The sequence below is a fragment of the Sciurus vulgaris genome (assembly GCF_902686455.1).
Source record: "Sciurus vulgaris genome assembly, chromosome: 1".
In the NCBI taxonomy this organism is placed as follows: domain Eukaryota; kingdom Metazoa; phylum Chordata; class Mammalia; order Rodentia; family Sciuridae; genus Sciurus; species Sciurus vulgaris.
In genome coordinates, this window is record NC_136461.1 from 119,599,250 (window position 1) to 119,613,529 (window position 14,280).

A 14,280-nucleotide genomic window follows, 5' to 3' on the forward strand; every position below is an offset into this window, starting at 1 on the left:
GGCTGGGAACGTGGCTCTGTGACTGAGTGTCCCTGAGTTCAAAAAATAAATAAATCTCAATTATATCTTTAAGTCTAATACATTAATAATAAAAGAAAAAAGTCAGTTAAAATAAGTTAAACTACAATTGAATAAACCTCATTTGCTGATAGCGCTGGATTCATTCTGACTTGTTTAATACACAGTCCTTTTTTAATGAGATTATGCTTTCTGCCTTATCTTTACCGATTTCTGTCTATCACCCTAGAGGTCTATTTATAGGCATATAGGACACTTAAATTCAGTCACCAAAGCTGTGCTTTCCTTTTAGAGATACAAGACAATAGTATGCATTTTGACATACCTTGAGTAGAACTTATTCTAATTTCTCTGAGCCTGTGCAAAAGGCTTAGGTGATTTTGCTACTCTTCTCCTTCTTAATTTTACTTATTTTTCAAGATTTAATTTAAACATTACTTACTCTAGGAAATATTTCTTGATTTCTCCAAAATTTGGTTAGGACCTTAAACTATACATACCCAATGCATCTCAAATAACTTTTCATCATACTGTATTGTAATGTGTCTGCACTGTATTTCACCTCTGTCTCTGTGCCCAGTGAGTGAAGAATGCTAAGTGATTATTTGTTAGATGAATACATGAAAGTAAAAAACACATTCTGGATTGAGAATATAAAACGTCTTTAATCAATACTTAGTTAAATGAATATTAACAGGCCCCCTGGAGATCTGGAAGAAAAAAATTATGATCATCTTTAACTACAGATAAATTAGAAGACTTCAGATGGTCCAAACTTTATCAGCATTCACAAATTTAAAAAAAATTTCAAAAGTCAAATATATACCAGGTCTAATCTTTGCTGATATCACCATGTCCATCATGGTCATCCCAAAGTGTCAATTCAGTGTAAGTCCAGCCAGCCTTTGAAAAGAGTGGAAATCCAGGGAACCCTTTCTATTCTGCAGCAAGGAGAGAAGTATGTGAATCATATACAAATCAGAGGAAATACCTTTTATAGATGGAAATGTGTGTTGAGTAAATGGAGTTGGGGACAGTGGTGTTCTGGAGATTCTGAGGTCACAGAGAAGAACACTGAAGATGACCTCTAACTCCCAAACACCTCTCAGTGGTAGGTGGTGTCCACTTTATCTCAACAAATACACCTTAAACCTGGAACAAAATAATATTTATGTAAAATATATGTACATGACTCATTCAGCACCTTAATGAAGACATGTTCTAAGGGTGCATTGAACACTATTCTGATGAACTGGGAATAAATTATCAGCCTAACTTTATCCTAGGAACACTTGTTGCCAAACCATTGGGTGTAGCCTTTGAAAAATAGAACTTCAGATATTAAAAGAAAATCGCCGCTGGCAGAAAGCAAATTCAACTCAGCCTTCTGTCACTTTTTTATTACTTTCTTTTTGGGAGTTTTCCCTATTCTTCTAATCCTAGCATGTCTTTCTCTTTTCATCTCTTTATATTCTGTACTCTCATCTCTTCTTTTAGCCTCTCAGTATTACAAGTATAACAGTCATACTATCTGCAGGTTCCCCAGGTTTGAGAAGCCCATCAGGATCTGTATTTAAATTTGTCAAATGCACATTATGTTTCAAAACAAGGTACTAGATACTCTTAGGTGTTTTCTCATTTAATGGTTACAACAAACATATTTTAATCACTTCCAAATTATGATGTTTAAGCTGTTAGTTTATGTTTACAATGCAAGAATGTGAGAAGATTCACTGTGGTATCCAGGTTATGATTCTCCCAAAGAAGATTAAACTGTCACTAACGTGAAAGGCTGAGAACTGAATACTTATATTTTTGCCATCTAATTCTGATTTATTAAAACACATCTTTAACGAAAGTCACCATATATTCAGGCAAATGCATATGATACACTTGAATAGGTAACTGTCCTGAGTTCTCATGAATCTGCTAAGATGCAAATTATTGAACTAAGTACAGAGAGATAGTGAAGGGAGAAGTCCCTTCCTTCATGTCTCAGTGTAAGAATGTCTTCTATTAGGCAAGCATGAAATAGTTTCACATCTATTAATCTATTTAGTTGTTACAATGACCCATGAGGAGGTGTTAAAGGTCCATGTTAAAAAAAAAAAAATTACCTGAAAATAAAAGTGCTTAAATTGGGCCCAAAACACTCAGCTAGGAAACGTTCTGAATCAACATTCAAACCCAGCTCTTGCAAGTCTGAAGTGTATATTTTCTACTCTACTTTCAACCTCTTAGAACTTCAATCTCCCCGCCTCTTTTTTTCCAAAGTGAACTCATGTTCTTTTCATCTAGAAATAATTTATCAAAAGTAATCCAGAGACTTAGACAACATTCTCTACAGTTTCTTTTGGTATCAGCACTAGGTACATTTACAAAAAGATAGTGCAGCATTTGCAGTGTGGATCCTGGAAAACTGACATTTCAATGCTTGAAAATAGCCTGGCTTCATTCTTTGAGGTTTCTGTAGATCGACTGGTATAACTTCTACACCAGAGACAGTTGACCAGGAAGAAGAAATTTCCAATAAAGGAATCAAGATTATCTACGTCCTTATATTTCTCTTTTTTGGACAAAGAGTCCTAGGGAAAAAAAAAAAAAAAAAGGGCAGGTATATTTATAGCATGAAAGTGCTACCCAGGACACTTGGGTGAATACAGTTTCCTGATTCATCAGCTCACTCACACAGTTTTGGGAAATGAGTATCTACTCAAAACCTTCCTCAGGGCTGCCTTCACTTCCTTATTTCTCAGTGTATAGACGAGGGGGTTGAGCAGTGGGGTGATGACAGTGTAAGTCACGGCTACAAGTGAGTCCTTGTCTGAGGAGTACAGGGACGTGGGCCTCAAGTAGATGAAGGAAGCACAGCCGTAGTGGATAACAACCACGGTGAGGTGAGAGGCACAGGTGGCAAAGGCTTTCCGCTGTCCCTCCACTGAGGAGATCTTGAGGATGGTGGACACGATGAAGACGTAGGAGATGAAGATCAAGACAAAGGGAACAAGCAGCACCAGAATGCTGAGGAAGAAGATCACCATCTCCTTTAAGTTGGTGTCTGTGCAGCCCAGTTTTATGACGGGGAAGATGTCACAGAAAAAGTGGTTGATCCGATTGGAGGCACAGAAGGGCACGCTGAACACCAGGATGTTGACGACCACAGAGATCAGGAAACCACAAAAGCTGCAGGCCAGAACCAGCTGCGTGCAGGTGGCTCGGCTCACAATGAGTGTATAGTTGAGAGGGTTGCAGATGGCAACATAACGGTCATAGCCCATCACAGCAATGAGGAAACAGTTGGTACAAGCTAAGCCCACAAAAAAATAAAGCTGGGCAGCACACCCACAGAAGGAAATACTGGGAATGGTAGAGAGCAGATTGCTTAGCATTTTAGGTACAATGACCAAGGTATAGCAGGTTTCAGAGCAAGAAAGGACGAAGAGGAAAAAATACATTGGAGTGTGCAAAGTCCTGTCTAGGCGGATGACAGTCGTGATGGTGGCATTGGCCATCAGAGTAGTCAGGTAGACTATTAAGAAGATAAAAAAAAGAAGGATCTGCAGGTCCCCCAGGTTTGAGAAGCCTATTAGGATGAACTCAGTGATCATGCTGTGGTTCTGTCTCTTCATCAGTCAATGGAGATCAGATTCAGACACCTGAAATTAAGAACAGAGAGAATTCAACAAAAGTGAAATGCCCTCAAAGAAACCAGGTCTACATATCTGTACAAAGCTGATAATATGATCTGAAATAATGAATAATCACATTAAAAACATGGAGTGGGGGATCAGGAGAAATGGGTAGCAATACATATAAGACCCCAGTTTCTAAACAACTGAAGAGATTTATTTTTATTTTGATATTTTTTCTGTTATTTATGTTCACAGGTCCATTGAAGGTTCATACCATTAAATTTTAAATTGTCCATATTGTTAAATCAAGAAGTGGTTTAGAGCTAATCTTATTAAATTCTGACATTTTATAGAACAATAAATTGAGACTCAAAGAGATTAAAGACTTGCTTAGCCCACTTTAATGTAGCATTGCTTAGACATCATTTCTCTTCAAAGTCATCTTATTAAAATTTGATGCAGAAAACTAATGCAAAAACAAGTGAAAAGTGGCATAAACTCTCATGCTTCACTAAAACTGTTTGTTCATATGTAATTAAATATTTTTATTTATTCAAAAGTGTTTTGTTCTATTTACACACAGTTGTTGTGAAGTCTCTGGAATGGCTTCTGTATTAGAGGTTCTCTTGTCATGAGCGCAAGGGGATCTGGGACTTAGAACCTACTTAATGAACAATGTTGATCAAATTACAGTGTTGGATTTTGTGCACATACAAATATGCATCAATGTACACATAACCACTGTTACGTATAATATATAAATAAAATATGGAAAAATAATGAACTACAAAAAGAGCCTGCTTAAATCTCAATTTACCTTCAGAATATTTTAAGTATTGGACTGAGACCTTTACCTTGCTGACCCCTATCTTAACTTTCATTACTCTCAATGACTCTTACCATTATTTCTGGGGAGATACATAGTTTGGTCTGAAGATCACATAATGCTAAAATTACCAGTCTTACACTGGGCATGGTGGAGCTCAGTAGTAAAGTGCCCCTTGGTTCAATCCCCAGTGCCAATATACATAAATAAGTAAATAAAATTACTAGGATTAGGTAATAAGACATTATTTTATATGGAAAAACAGATCAGGAATCTCTGATCTAAACTTTAATCCAATTCTGAGAACCTTTATATAGCAATCTAGAAAGTATTGTCTAGTCTCCATAGTCATATTCAAGTAATAAGAAACTCACTACAAAACAGGATGCTCTCTTGTTAGTTCGCTTAGCTAGAACCTCCTTACTCTGAGTTGTTCTCTGAACCTTCTTGCCCTTCCTTGGAATATCCACTCAGTGTTCTTTATTTGTCCTCTGCACATGCTTGCAACAAGTAACTCCTTTTTATAAATGACAGCCCTTTAGCTGTTGCAATGAATCATCGTATCCCTGTATGAATCACATTTACTCCTGACTAACATTCTCAGTGATTTCATACGTGAGCCAAGGTATTATTTATGGAAACTGCTCTATCTCAAACACCACCTTTGGTAATGTAGTCCTGAGTCATGGGACTGTCCCTCAGTTATAGACAAGCCATCACGAATAACTTCTACCTCTTTCCTTCTATGCATAGCATTATATTTACTTTCCCACAGTTCTTCATCCCTCATAATTAATATTCATCTCTTCTACAAAACTGAAGCTTGCCACTTCCCCTTTGAGAGGCTTCTTAAGTAGCCCCTAAAAGGCTTTTATTACTGTGTCCTTTATATAGCTATTGGTTGGTTCTGGGATCTTTTGTTTGAATGGCAGCATGGAGAGGTTAGTGAGGATGCAGGCACTGGAGTCAGACTGCCTAGGTTGTGCCTGTGGCTTTGCTTCTTTACGAGCTTGGGAAAATCAAGTCTTGAATTTGTTCCTTATTTTCATTCATGAAAGGGCAATAAATAATAACGTGAACTGAAAACCTTTTCCAGTACCAAACACCCAAACCCACAATGAAGCTCCTGAATGATAGTAAGCATTCAATAAATGTGAGCTGTTAGTATCCAGTCTAACCCCCTCGTGTGTTACACAATGAAGAAACTAAGGCACAGACAAGTAAAATGTGAAGATCTAGGTCGCATAATTTACTTAATAGCAGAGGGGAATCTATATCCCAAACGTCCTAAAGTCTCTTTCAGGACTTGGTTTTCTGAATTACCTAGGTTTCAGTTTTAATCTTTCTTTTGCACTTTAGTTTGTTCACCAGCAATTTAGGAAGCAGAGTAGCGTCTTCTTTACTCAGTATGAGTAAACCTCATGCAGGCTTCTGCTTCCCCCTCTGTCTACTCCTATCTCCTATTCTTCCACCTTTAATTCATTATCCACTTTTCTTCCTAAGCTACATAGCTGTTTTGCTATTCAGGTAGTTTCTCCTAGTTTAGATCTATTTTAGGAGTATTTTGCTGTTTTACCATCTTTTACTCCTTCTCCAACTTTCTTTCTTTCCCACATTCACACGGCCAGTATTCTGCCCACCTGGGCTCTGTTCATGTGCACTCCATCCCTAACTTTCAATCTAGATCCTGATGCTTTGACCCATCTTAACATGCATGGTTTCTGCCAGTTCTTCTGCCTCTGAATCTCTCTTTTTTTATCCAGAGTGTTCTTAGAGAGGACTGATTTCTAACACAAAAGAGTGGCCACATAACTTTAATACAAAGGAGACACTTACATTCACAAGCAGTCTTAGCTCAACCCCAGGTTTTTTCTCCTAAATCCAATCAAAGTTTAGAAAGGAGGGATAAATAAGCAAAATTATGAAGCAATAATTTTCTCAGATCTTATTAGGGAAAGTTAAGGGACTTAAGCCTTTGAAGATGAAAGATAGCTCTGTCTAGTTGCTGGGCTAGAACTAACTGGACATCCCTTCTCTTAGCAGCTGTCCCTCATGGCATATGCTCTAGTCTTATAGTAGCTCTCAGCCTTATAATAACACTCAGGGGATTGAGACTTTGGAAGGAAGTCCTTCTTTGAAATCTAGGCATTAAAAAATGTATATTCAATCCCAATTAAAAAAACCTATAAGCTATCTGGCTTATTTGATCTGCGTAAGGTGGATAAGTTTGAATGTTATAATTTTTTGCATGTGTAATTAATTTTGAATCAAGGTTATACTTACTGTAATGAACTATCACTTTCTCAGTCATTAGCATTGCATATCCTGTGTATAGATGAAATACTTTGAGGAATTAAATAAATGACATCCTTGTCAAGTTTCATGTAGTTTTCTCTTGCTCCATAATAAAACTCATGTAGTTAGTTCATTTATATATTGTTTTAACTCTCCTATTTTATATATTTAAGCTATGCTTGCATTCACTAATATTTCCCATATTCCTATTTTTTCATGTTTAGAGGAAAAAATGGAGAAATAACTGGAAAATTACAAAATGCAAAGGTGGCCCACACACAGCGCATGACAGTGTCACTGGGAGGGAGCACAGTTCCCCTAACCAACATTAAGGCAGGAGAGTCTTCTCCTCAAACTCCCCATAGGCCTGTCCCATTCTCAGAAATATAGGGATCTTATTTGAGAGCTGTCTGATGTCATGTGTAGCAGGGTCTCATCATTCTAGTGTTAATTTGGTTTCTGAAGAGAAAGAGACAGACGTTTAGGAGTAAGAGTTCTTTATCTCAGTGGGTCATTTTAGAGAGCAGAGGACTAGAGGACTAATAGAAAGCTTTCCTTTCTACCAATTTTTCATGTCACAGCCCTAATATTAACAGTAGCTTGTAGAACACTGATTTGGCAGCCATCGTAATCCATTTATTTACCCAACAGGAGTGTAAAAAAAGTGTCCATTGAAATACTTCATATAGATGTTAATGGAAATTGTACATGTAGCCCAAATTTATAGATGTTAATGGAAATTGTGCATGTAGCCCCCAAATTTCTTAGGGAAAACATAGTATATGATATCCAAAGGGCTGGGGATGTGGCTTAGTGGTATAGTTACTTGTCTACATGTGTGAGACCTTGGGTCAATCCCTAGCTCTTCAAAAAATCAAAGAAAAGAAAAATGTGTGATATCCATACAGTATAATTCATTAAGCAATAAAAGGGTTCAACTGTTAACATACCAAAAAATATAAACAAAGTGAAAAATTGCATGCTGAGTGAAAGAAGTTAGATAAAAAAATTACAGGTACTGTATTATTCCATTTACATACATCTTATAGGCAGAGGAATACAGTTAACGAATACCCTCAGCATTTTAGAAAAAAGGAGAAAGTTTTCTTTGCAAAGAAAAATATTTAGAATTTGATATCTAGTGACAATATCCCTTAAAAATAAAGGTGTAAAATTTCAGGGGTGATAAATGCTCTTTCAGACAAATAAAAACTGAGAAAAATTTTACTCATTATAATTCACTAAAATGATATAGAAGGAAGTTATTTAAGTGAAATAAAATAATTGGAGATAAAAATCTGGGTCTCCTAGAAGTGATGTAGAGTTCTGTAAATGGTAAACATTTCAATAATAAATAACATAGATTAGCATAAAGATATATTTCAAACATAATGCTTTAAGAAACAAATACTAACTTTGAAACCTCGAAAACTTTGTTAAATGCCTTCAAAGCCATTATTTTACTGAAAACAGAAAACAAACTTTAAAAATAGTAAGCCTATGAGTAAGTATACCATGTTTATAGACTGAACAACACAAAATCATTAATTTGTTCATTAGTCCCACTTTGGACTATAATTAAACCCATTAAAATACATATCCCAGCATGTATTTCTCTAGAAGTTGACAAGGTAACTATAAGATTTAAATGAACATTCAAAGTACATAAAACAGCCAAATCAATTAGAGATAGGTGAAAACATTCAAAAAACATTAGTGTGACAGATTTCAAGACATACTGTGGAATGATGTTGACTTCATGACATTTGCATGAAGATAGACATGTGACCAATGAAACAGACTATAAAATAAAAAATAGACCCAGGTTTATATGGTTAATCAATTTTCAAAAGGTAGTCAACGTATTTTAGTGAGAAAAATACATTTCTATTTTCTAACATATAGTGATGGAAATATTAGATATAAATATAAAAAATATAAATAGAAGAGGAGGGAACCCTTCCAAACTCAATCTGTGAAGCTAGTATCACCCTGATACCAAAATCAGAAAAAGGTACATCAAGGAAATAAAACTTCAGAATATTATCCCTGATGAGTATACATGCAAAAGTTCTCAGCAAACTACTGGCAAATCACATACAAAAACATATTAAAAAGATACTGCTCTGTGATCAAATGGGTTTCATTCTAGGTATGCAAAGTTGATTAAAAATATGGAAATCAATAAATGTAATGCACTACATCAAAAGACCTACAGAATGAGAGAAAATTTTTGTCACCTGCATTAATTTCCAGGATATATATAGAACTGAAAAAATGAATAAATGGGCAAAGGAACTAAACAGACACTTCACAGAAGAAGAAATACAAATAGTCAACAAATATATGGAAAAATGTTCAACTTCTCTAGCAGTTAGAAAAATACAAATCAAATCAACAATGAAATTTCACCTCACTCCCGTCAGAATGGCAATTATCAAGAGTACAACAAACAACAAATGCTGATGAGGATGTCAGGAAAAAGATACACTCATACATTGCTGGTGGGACTGAAAATTGGAGCAACCACTCTGGCAAGCAGTGTGGAGATTCCTCAGAAAACATGAAAGGGAACCACCATTCAACCCAATTATCCAACTCCTCAGTATATACCCAAAGAACTTAAAGTCGGCATACTTCAGTAACAGACACATCAATGTTTATAGCTGCTCAAATCAAAATAGCTAAGCTATGAAACCATCACAGGTGCCCTTCAACAGATGAATGGATAAAGAAAATGTTGCATGTACACAATGGAATATTACTCAGCCAAAAAGAAAAATAAAATTATGGAATTTGCTGGTAAATAAATGGAACTGGAGACTATCATGCTAAGTAAAATAAGCAGTCTCCAAAATAAAAAGACCAAATGTTCTCTTTGATATGTGCCTGCTAACAGACAATAAGGAGTGGGAAAAAAAGCATTGGAGTTCAGTGAATTAGACAAATTGGAATAAAGGGAAGGAAATTAGGATGGGAATAGGAAAGAGTGGAATGAATCAGATGTCACATTCCTATATTTTTATATGAATACACAACCACTGAAATTCCACATCAGGTACAACCACAAGAATAGGATCCTAATTAGAATAAGTTATATTTCATGTATATATAGTATATCATGGCTTACAAAACATTTAGAAAGTTTCAAGATGGTGGCCTAGAGGGTGGCTGCATTTCATGTTGCTCCAGGACTCAGGATTCAAAAGAGGAGATATTGAGAGACTTGGGACTAACTCAAAGCAGCCGGGTGACTCTCACCCATTGGGAAGGCATCCCGGATGGGACGGTGGTCCCGGAACGCAGGAAACTTTGTGAAGTAGAGCTGCCGGCGAGACACCCCTCCCCCCGCTGAAGCAGTGAACTCGGACAACTGGGAGCGCCGTAAAGGAGGCCGCTCGGCACAGCGCTGGGACTTGGAGCAACCACTGGGGCTCCGGCGGCTGCCCAGGGGAGGAGTGGCGAGGAGAGCTGTGTGGACTCAGAACACCGGGGCCTACCCTGAGGAGGAGGAGGAGGAAGAGGAGCGCGGCCACTTGGATTCAGAGTGACTACACCAGAGCTACAGGCGGTTGCCAGAGGAGGGGCTGTGTGGTGAGCTGTTTGGACTCAGACCACTTCTGAACACCGGGGCCAAGGAACGTGGTGGGTCGTTTGGACTCGCAGTGACTGCATTAGCACTCCAGGCGGCTGCTCAGAGGAGAAGGTGAGTGGTGAGTTGTTTGGACTTAAAGTGACAGCTCCTGAACACAGGGGGGCTGCCTGGAGGAGAAGCGTGGTGGGTCGCTTGGTCTCGAGTGGCCGCACCAGAGCTCCGGGCGGTTGCCCAGAGGACGCGTGCAGTGGGTCACGTGGATTCAGAGCCACTCAGAGCGACCGCTCCTGAATACCCGGGGGGTTACCAGGAGGAGGAGGAGGAACGGGGAGGGTCATTTCGACTCGGAGTGATTGATTGCCCAGGGCTACGGGTGGTTGGTGGGAGGAGGCATGCAGTGAGTTGCTTGGACTCCTAGTGACCGCACCGGAATACTGGGTGGCTGTCTGGAGGAAGAGGTGTGTGGCGGGTCTCTGGGACTCAGAGCGATTGTACGGGGCCCCAGGTGGCTGCTCAGAGGAGGGGCCGCATAGCCAGGCGATTAGGTGCAGAGCAGGGTCCCAGGATCTAGGAGGCATCTTGGTAGAAGAGCCCCACAGAGACCCGCTGAGGGGTGCAGCGAAGGTTCCAGGACTGCGGGCAGATTCTCTGAGGAGGGGCAGCCTAAGGAGATTCATCTGCGAAGGGTGAGGCTCCCAGGTCCAGGAGGTAGGGCCGGGCCCCTGAGAACTTTGCAGAGGAAGGCAGCCCAGCCCAGGCAGTAGCTGTAAATTGAGGGGAACCTCTAGGAGGGAACTGACCAGCGACACCTCCCCACTGGGTGAGTCTTCCCTGCTGGGTGAGGTTTCCACACAAGGACGGTAAAACCAGAGACTCAGGCCCAAACAGGCCTTGCCTCAGCCCACACCCTAGGTCCCCTTTGGATGACCATTGGTCAAAAAGTGCAGGCACCTCTGCCCACTAGCAGGGATTATACCCCACCTGAAGGCCACCACTCCTAGAGAGGCAGCTTCCTTGTGGAGCACCGCATTATCAACTTCCTCCAAGACTTCAGCCTACTGAAGGCTAAGGGGGGATATATATAGAAATCTTCAGGGACATTATAAGTTAATAGAGGAAATCTGCAATATCCCGGTGGTCCACTGATACCTGAACAATATGAGAAAACAAGGGAAGAAAATGCCCCAAACAAATCTAGATGTTACATCAATAAAACCCAATGACAGCATGGCAGAAGAAATGACAGAAAAGGAGTTCAGAATGTACATAATTAAAATGATCAGAGAAGCAAACGATGAGATGAAAGAGCAAATGCAAGCATTGAATGATCGCACCAATTGACAGTTAAAAGAGCAAATACTGGAAGCAAAAGATCATTTCAATAAAGAGTTAGAGATATTGAAAAAAAACAAACAGAAATCATTGACATGAAGGAAACAATAAACCAAATTAAGAACTCCATAGAAAGCATATCCAATAGGATAGAACACCTGGAAGACAGAACCTCAGACATTGAAGACAAAATATTTAACCTTGAAAACAAACTTGAACAAACAGAGAAGATGCTAAGAAATCATGAACAGAATCTACAAGAACTATGGGATATCATGAAAAGGCCAAATTTAAGAATTATTGGGATTGAGGAAGGCCTAGAGAAACAAGCCAAAGGAATGAACAATTTATTCAATGAAATAATATCAGAAAATTTCCCAAATCTGAAGAATGAAATGGAAAATCAAGTTCAAGAGGCTTATAGGACTCCAAATACACAAAATTACAACAGACCCACACCAAGGCACATTATAATGAAAATACCTAACATACAAAATAAAGACAGAATTTTAAAGGCTGTGAGAGAAAAGAATGAAATTACATTCAGGGGGAAACAAATACGGATATCAGCAGATTTTTCAATCCAGACCCTAAAAGCTAGAAGGGCCTGGAACAACATTTTTCAAGCCCTGAAAGAAAATGGATGCCAACCAAGAATCTTATACCCAGCAAAACTTACCTTCAAATTTGACGATGAAATAAATCCTTCCATGATAAACAAAAGCAAAAAGAATTTATAAAAAGAAAGGCAGCTTTACGGAATATTCTCAGCAAAATACTCCATGAGGAAGAGACGAAAAACAAAGAAGCAAATCAGCAAAGGGAGAAATTATCCTAAAGGAATTGTCAAATAAAGGAGGAAACAAGTTGTGTCACAAAAATAAATAAATAAAATTTAAAAAATTAACCAAATGACCAGGAAACCAAATCATTTCTCTATAATAACCCTGAATGTTAATGGCCTGAATTCATCAATCAAAAGACATAGACTGGCAGACTGGATTAAAAAGAAAGATCCAACAATATGTTGCCTGCAAGAGACTCACCTCATAGAAAAAGATACCCATAGACTAAAGGTGAAAGGATGGGGAAAAACATACCATGCACATGGACTCAGCAAAAAAGCTGGAGTATCCATCCTCATTTCCAATAATGTGGACTTCAAGCCAAAGTTAGTCAGAAGGGATAAAGAAGGTCATTTCATACTGCTTAAGGGAAGCATAAATCAACAAGATATAACAATCATAAACATCTATGCCCCAAATACTGGCTCATCCATGTATGTCAAACAAATCCTTCTCAATTTCAGAAACCAAATAGACCGAAACACAATAATACTAGGTGATTTTAACACGCCTCTCTCACCACTGGACAGATCTTCCAGACAAAAATTGAACAAAGAAACCATAGATCTCAATAACACAATCAATAATTTAGACTTAACGGACATTTATAGAATAAACCATCCAACCAAGAGCGAATACACTTTCTTCTCAGCAGCACATGGATCCTTCTCTAAAATAGACCATATATTATGCCACAAAGCTACTGTTAGCAAATACAAGAAGATAGAGACACTACCATGTATTCTACCAGATCATAATGGATTGAAGTCAGAAATAAATGAAAGAGAAAAACACAGAAACTATTCCAACATCTGGAGATTAAACAATATGCTATTATATGATGAATGGATAACAGAAGATATTAGGAAGGAAATTAAAAAATTCTTAGAGGTAAATGAGAACAAAGAAACATCATATCAAAATCTCTGGGACACTATGAAAGCAGTACTTAGAGGGAACTTTATTTCATGGAGCGTATTTAATAAAAGAAGTAAAACTCAACAAATAAACGACCTAACACTACAGCTCAAAGCCCTAGAAAAAGAAGAACAGACCAGCACCAAAAGTAGTAGAAGACAGGAAATAGTAAAACTCAGAGCTGAAATCAATGAAATTGAAACAAAAGAAACAATACAAAAAATTGACAAAATAAATAGTTGGTTCTTCGAAAAAATAAACAAAATTGATAAACCTTTAGCCACACTAACAAAGAGAAGACGAGAGAAAACCCAAATAACTAAAATTCGGAATGAACAAGGAAATATTACCACAAACAGGATTGAAATACAAAACATAATTAGAAGTTATTTTGAAAATCTATACTCCAACAAAATAGAAAATTTCGAAGGCATCAACAGGTTTCTAGAGACATATGAATTGCCTAAACTGAACGAGGAGGAAATAAACAATTTAAATGGACCAATTTCAAGTACTGAAATAGAAGAAGTCATCAAAAGCCTACCAACAAAGAAAAGTCCGGGACCAGATGAGTTCTCAGCCGAGTTCTACAAAACCTTTAAAGAAGAGCTCGTTCCAATACTTCTCAAAGTATTCCATAAAATAAAAGAGTAGGGAACCCTCCCAAACTCATTCTATGAAGCCAATGTCACCCTGATACCTAAACCAGACAGAGACTCATCAAGGAAAGAAAATTTCAGACCAATATCCTTAATGAACATCGACGCAAAAATTCTCAACAAAATTTTAGCAAAACGCATACAAAAATATATTAAAAAG

The 14,280-nt window shown here is 38.0% G+C and overlaps 1 protein-coding gene across 1 annotated transcript; it reads right to left on the reverse strand.

Annotated features, from left to right (window-relative positions):
- Window positions 1–2,702: 2,702 nt before the first annotated feature.
- On the reverse strand, window positions 2,703–3,647 carry LOC306638336 (olfactory receptor 10T2-like; the record flags this gene model as incomplete). The annotated part of the gene is made up of 1 exon (XM_079101631.1): window positions 2,703–3,647. The coding sequence occupies one exon, from the start codon at window positions 3,645–3,647 to the stop codon at window positions 2,703–2,705; it is 945 nt and encodes a 314-aa protein (XP_078957757.1).
- Between the last annotated feature and the right edge of the window lie 10,633 nt (window positions 3,648–14,280).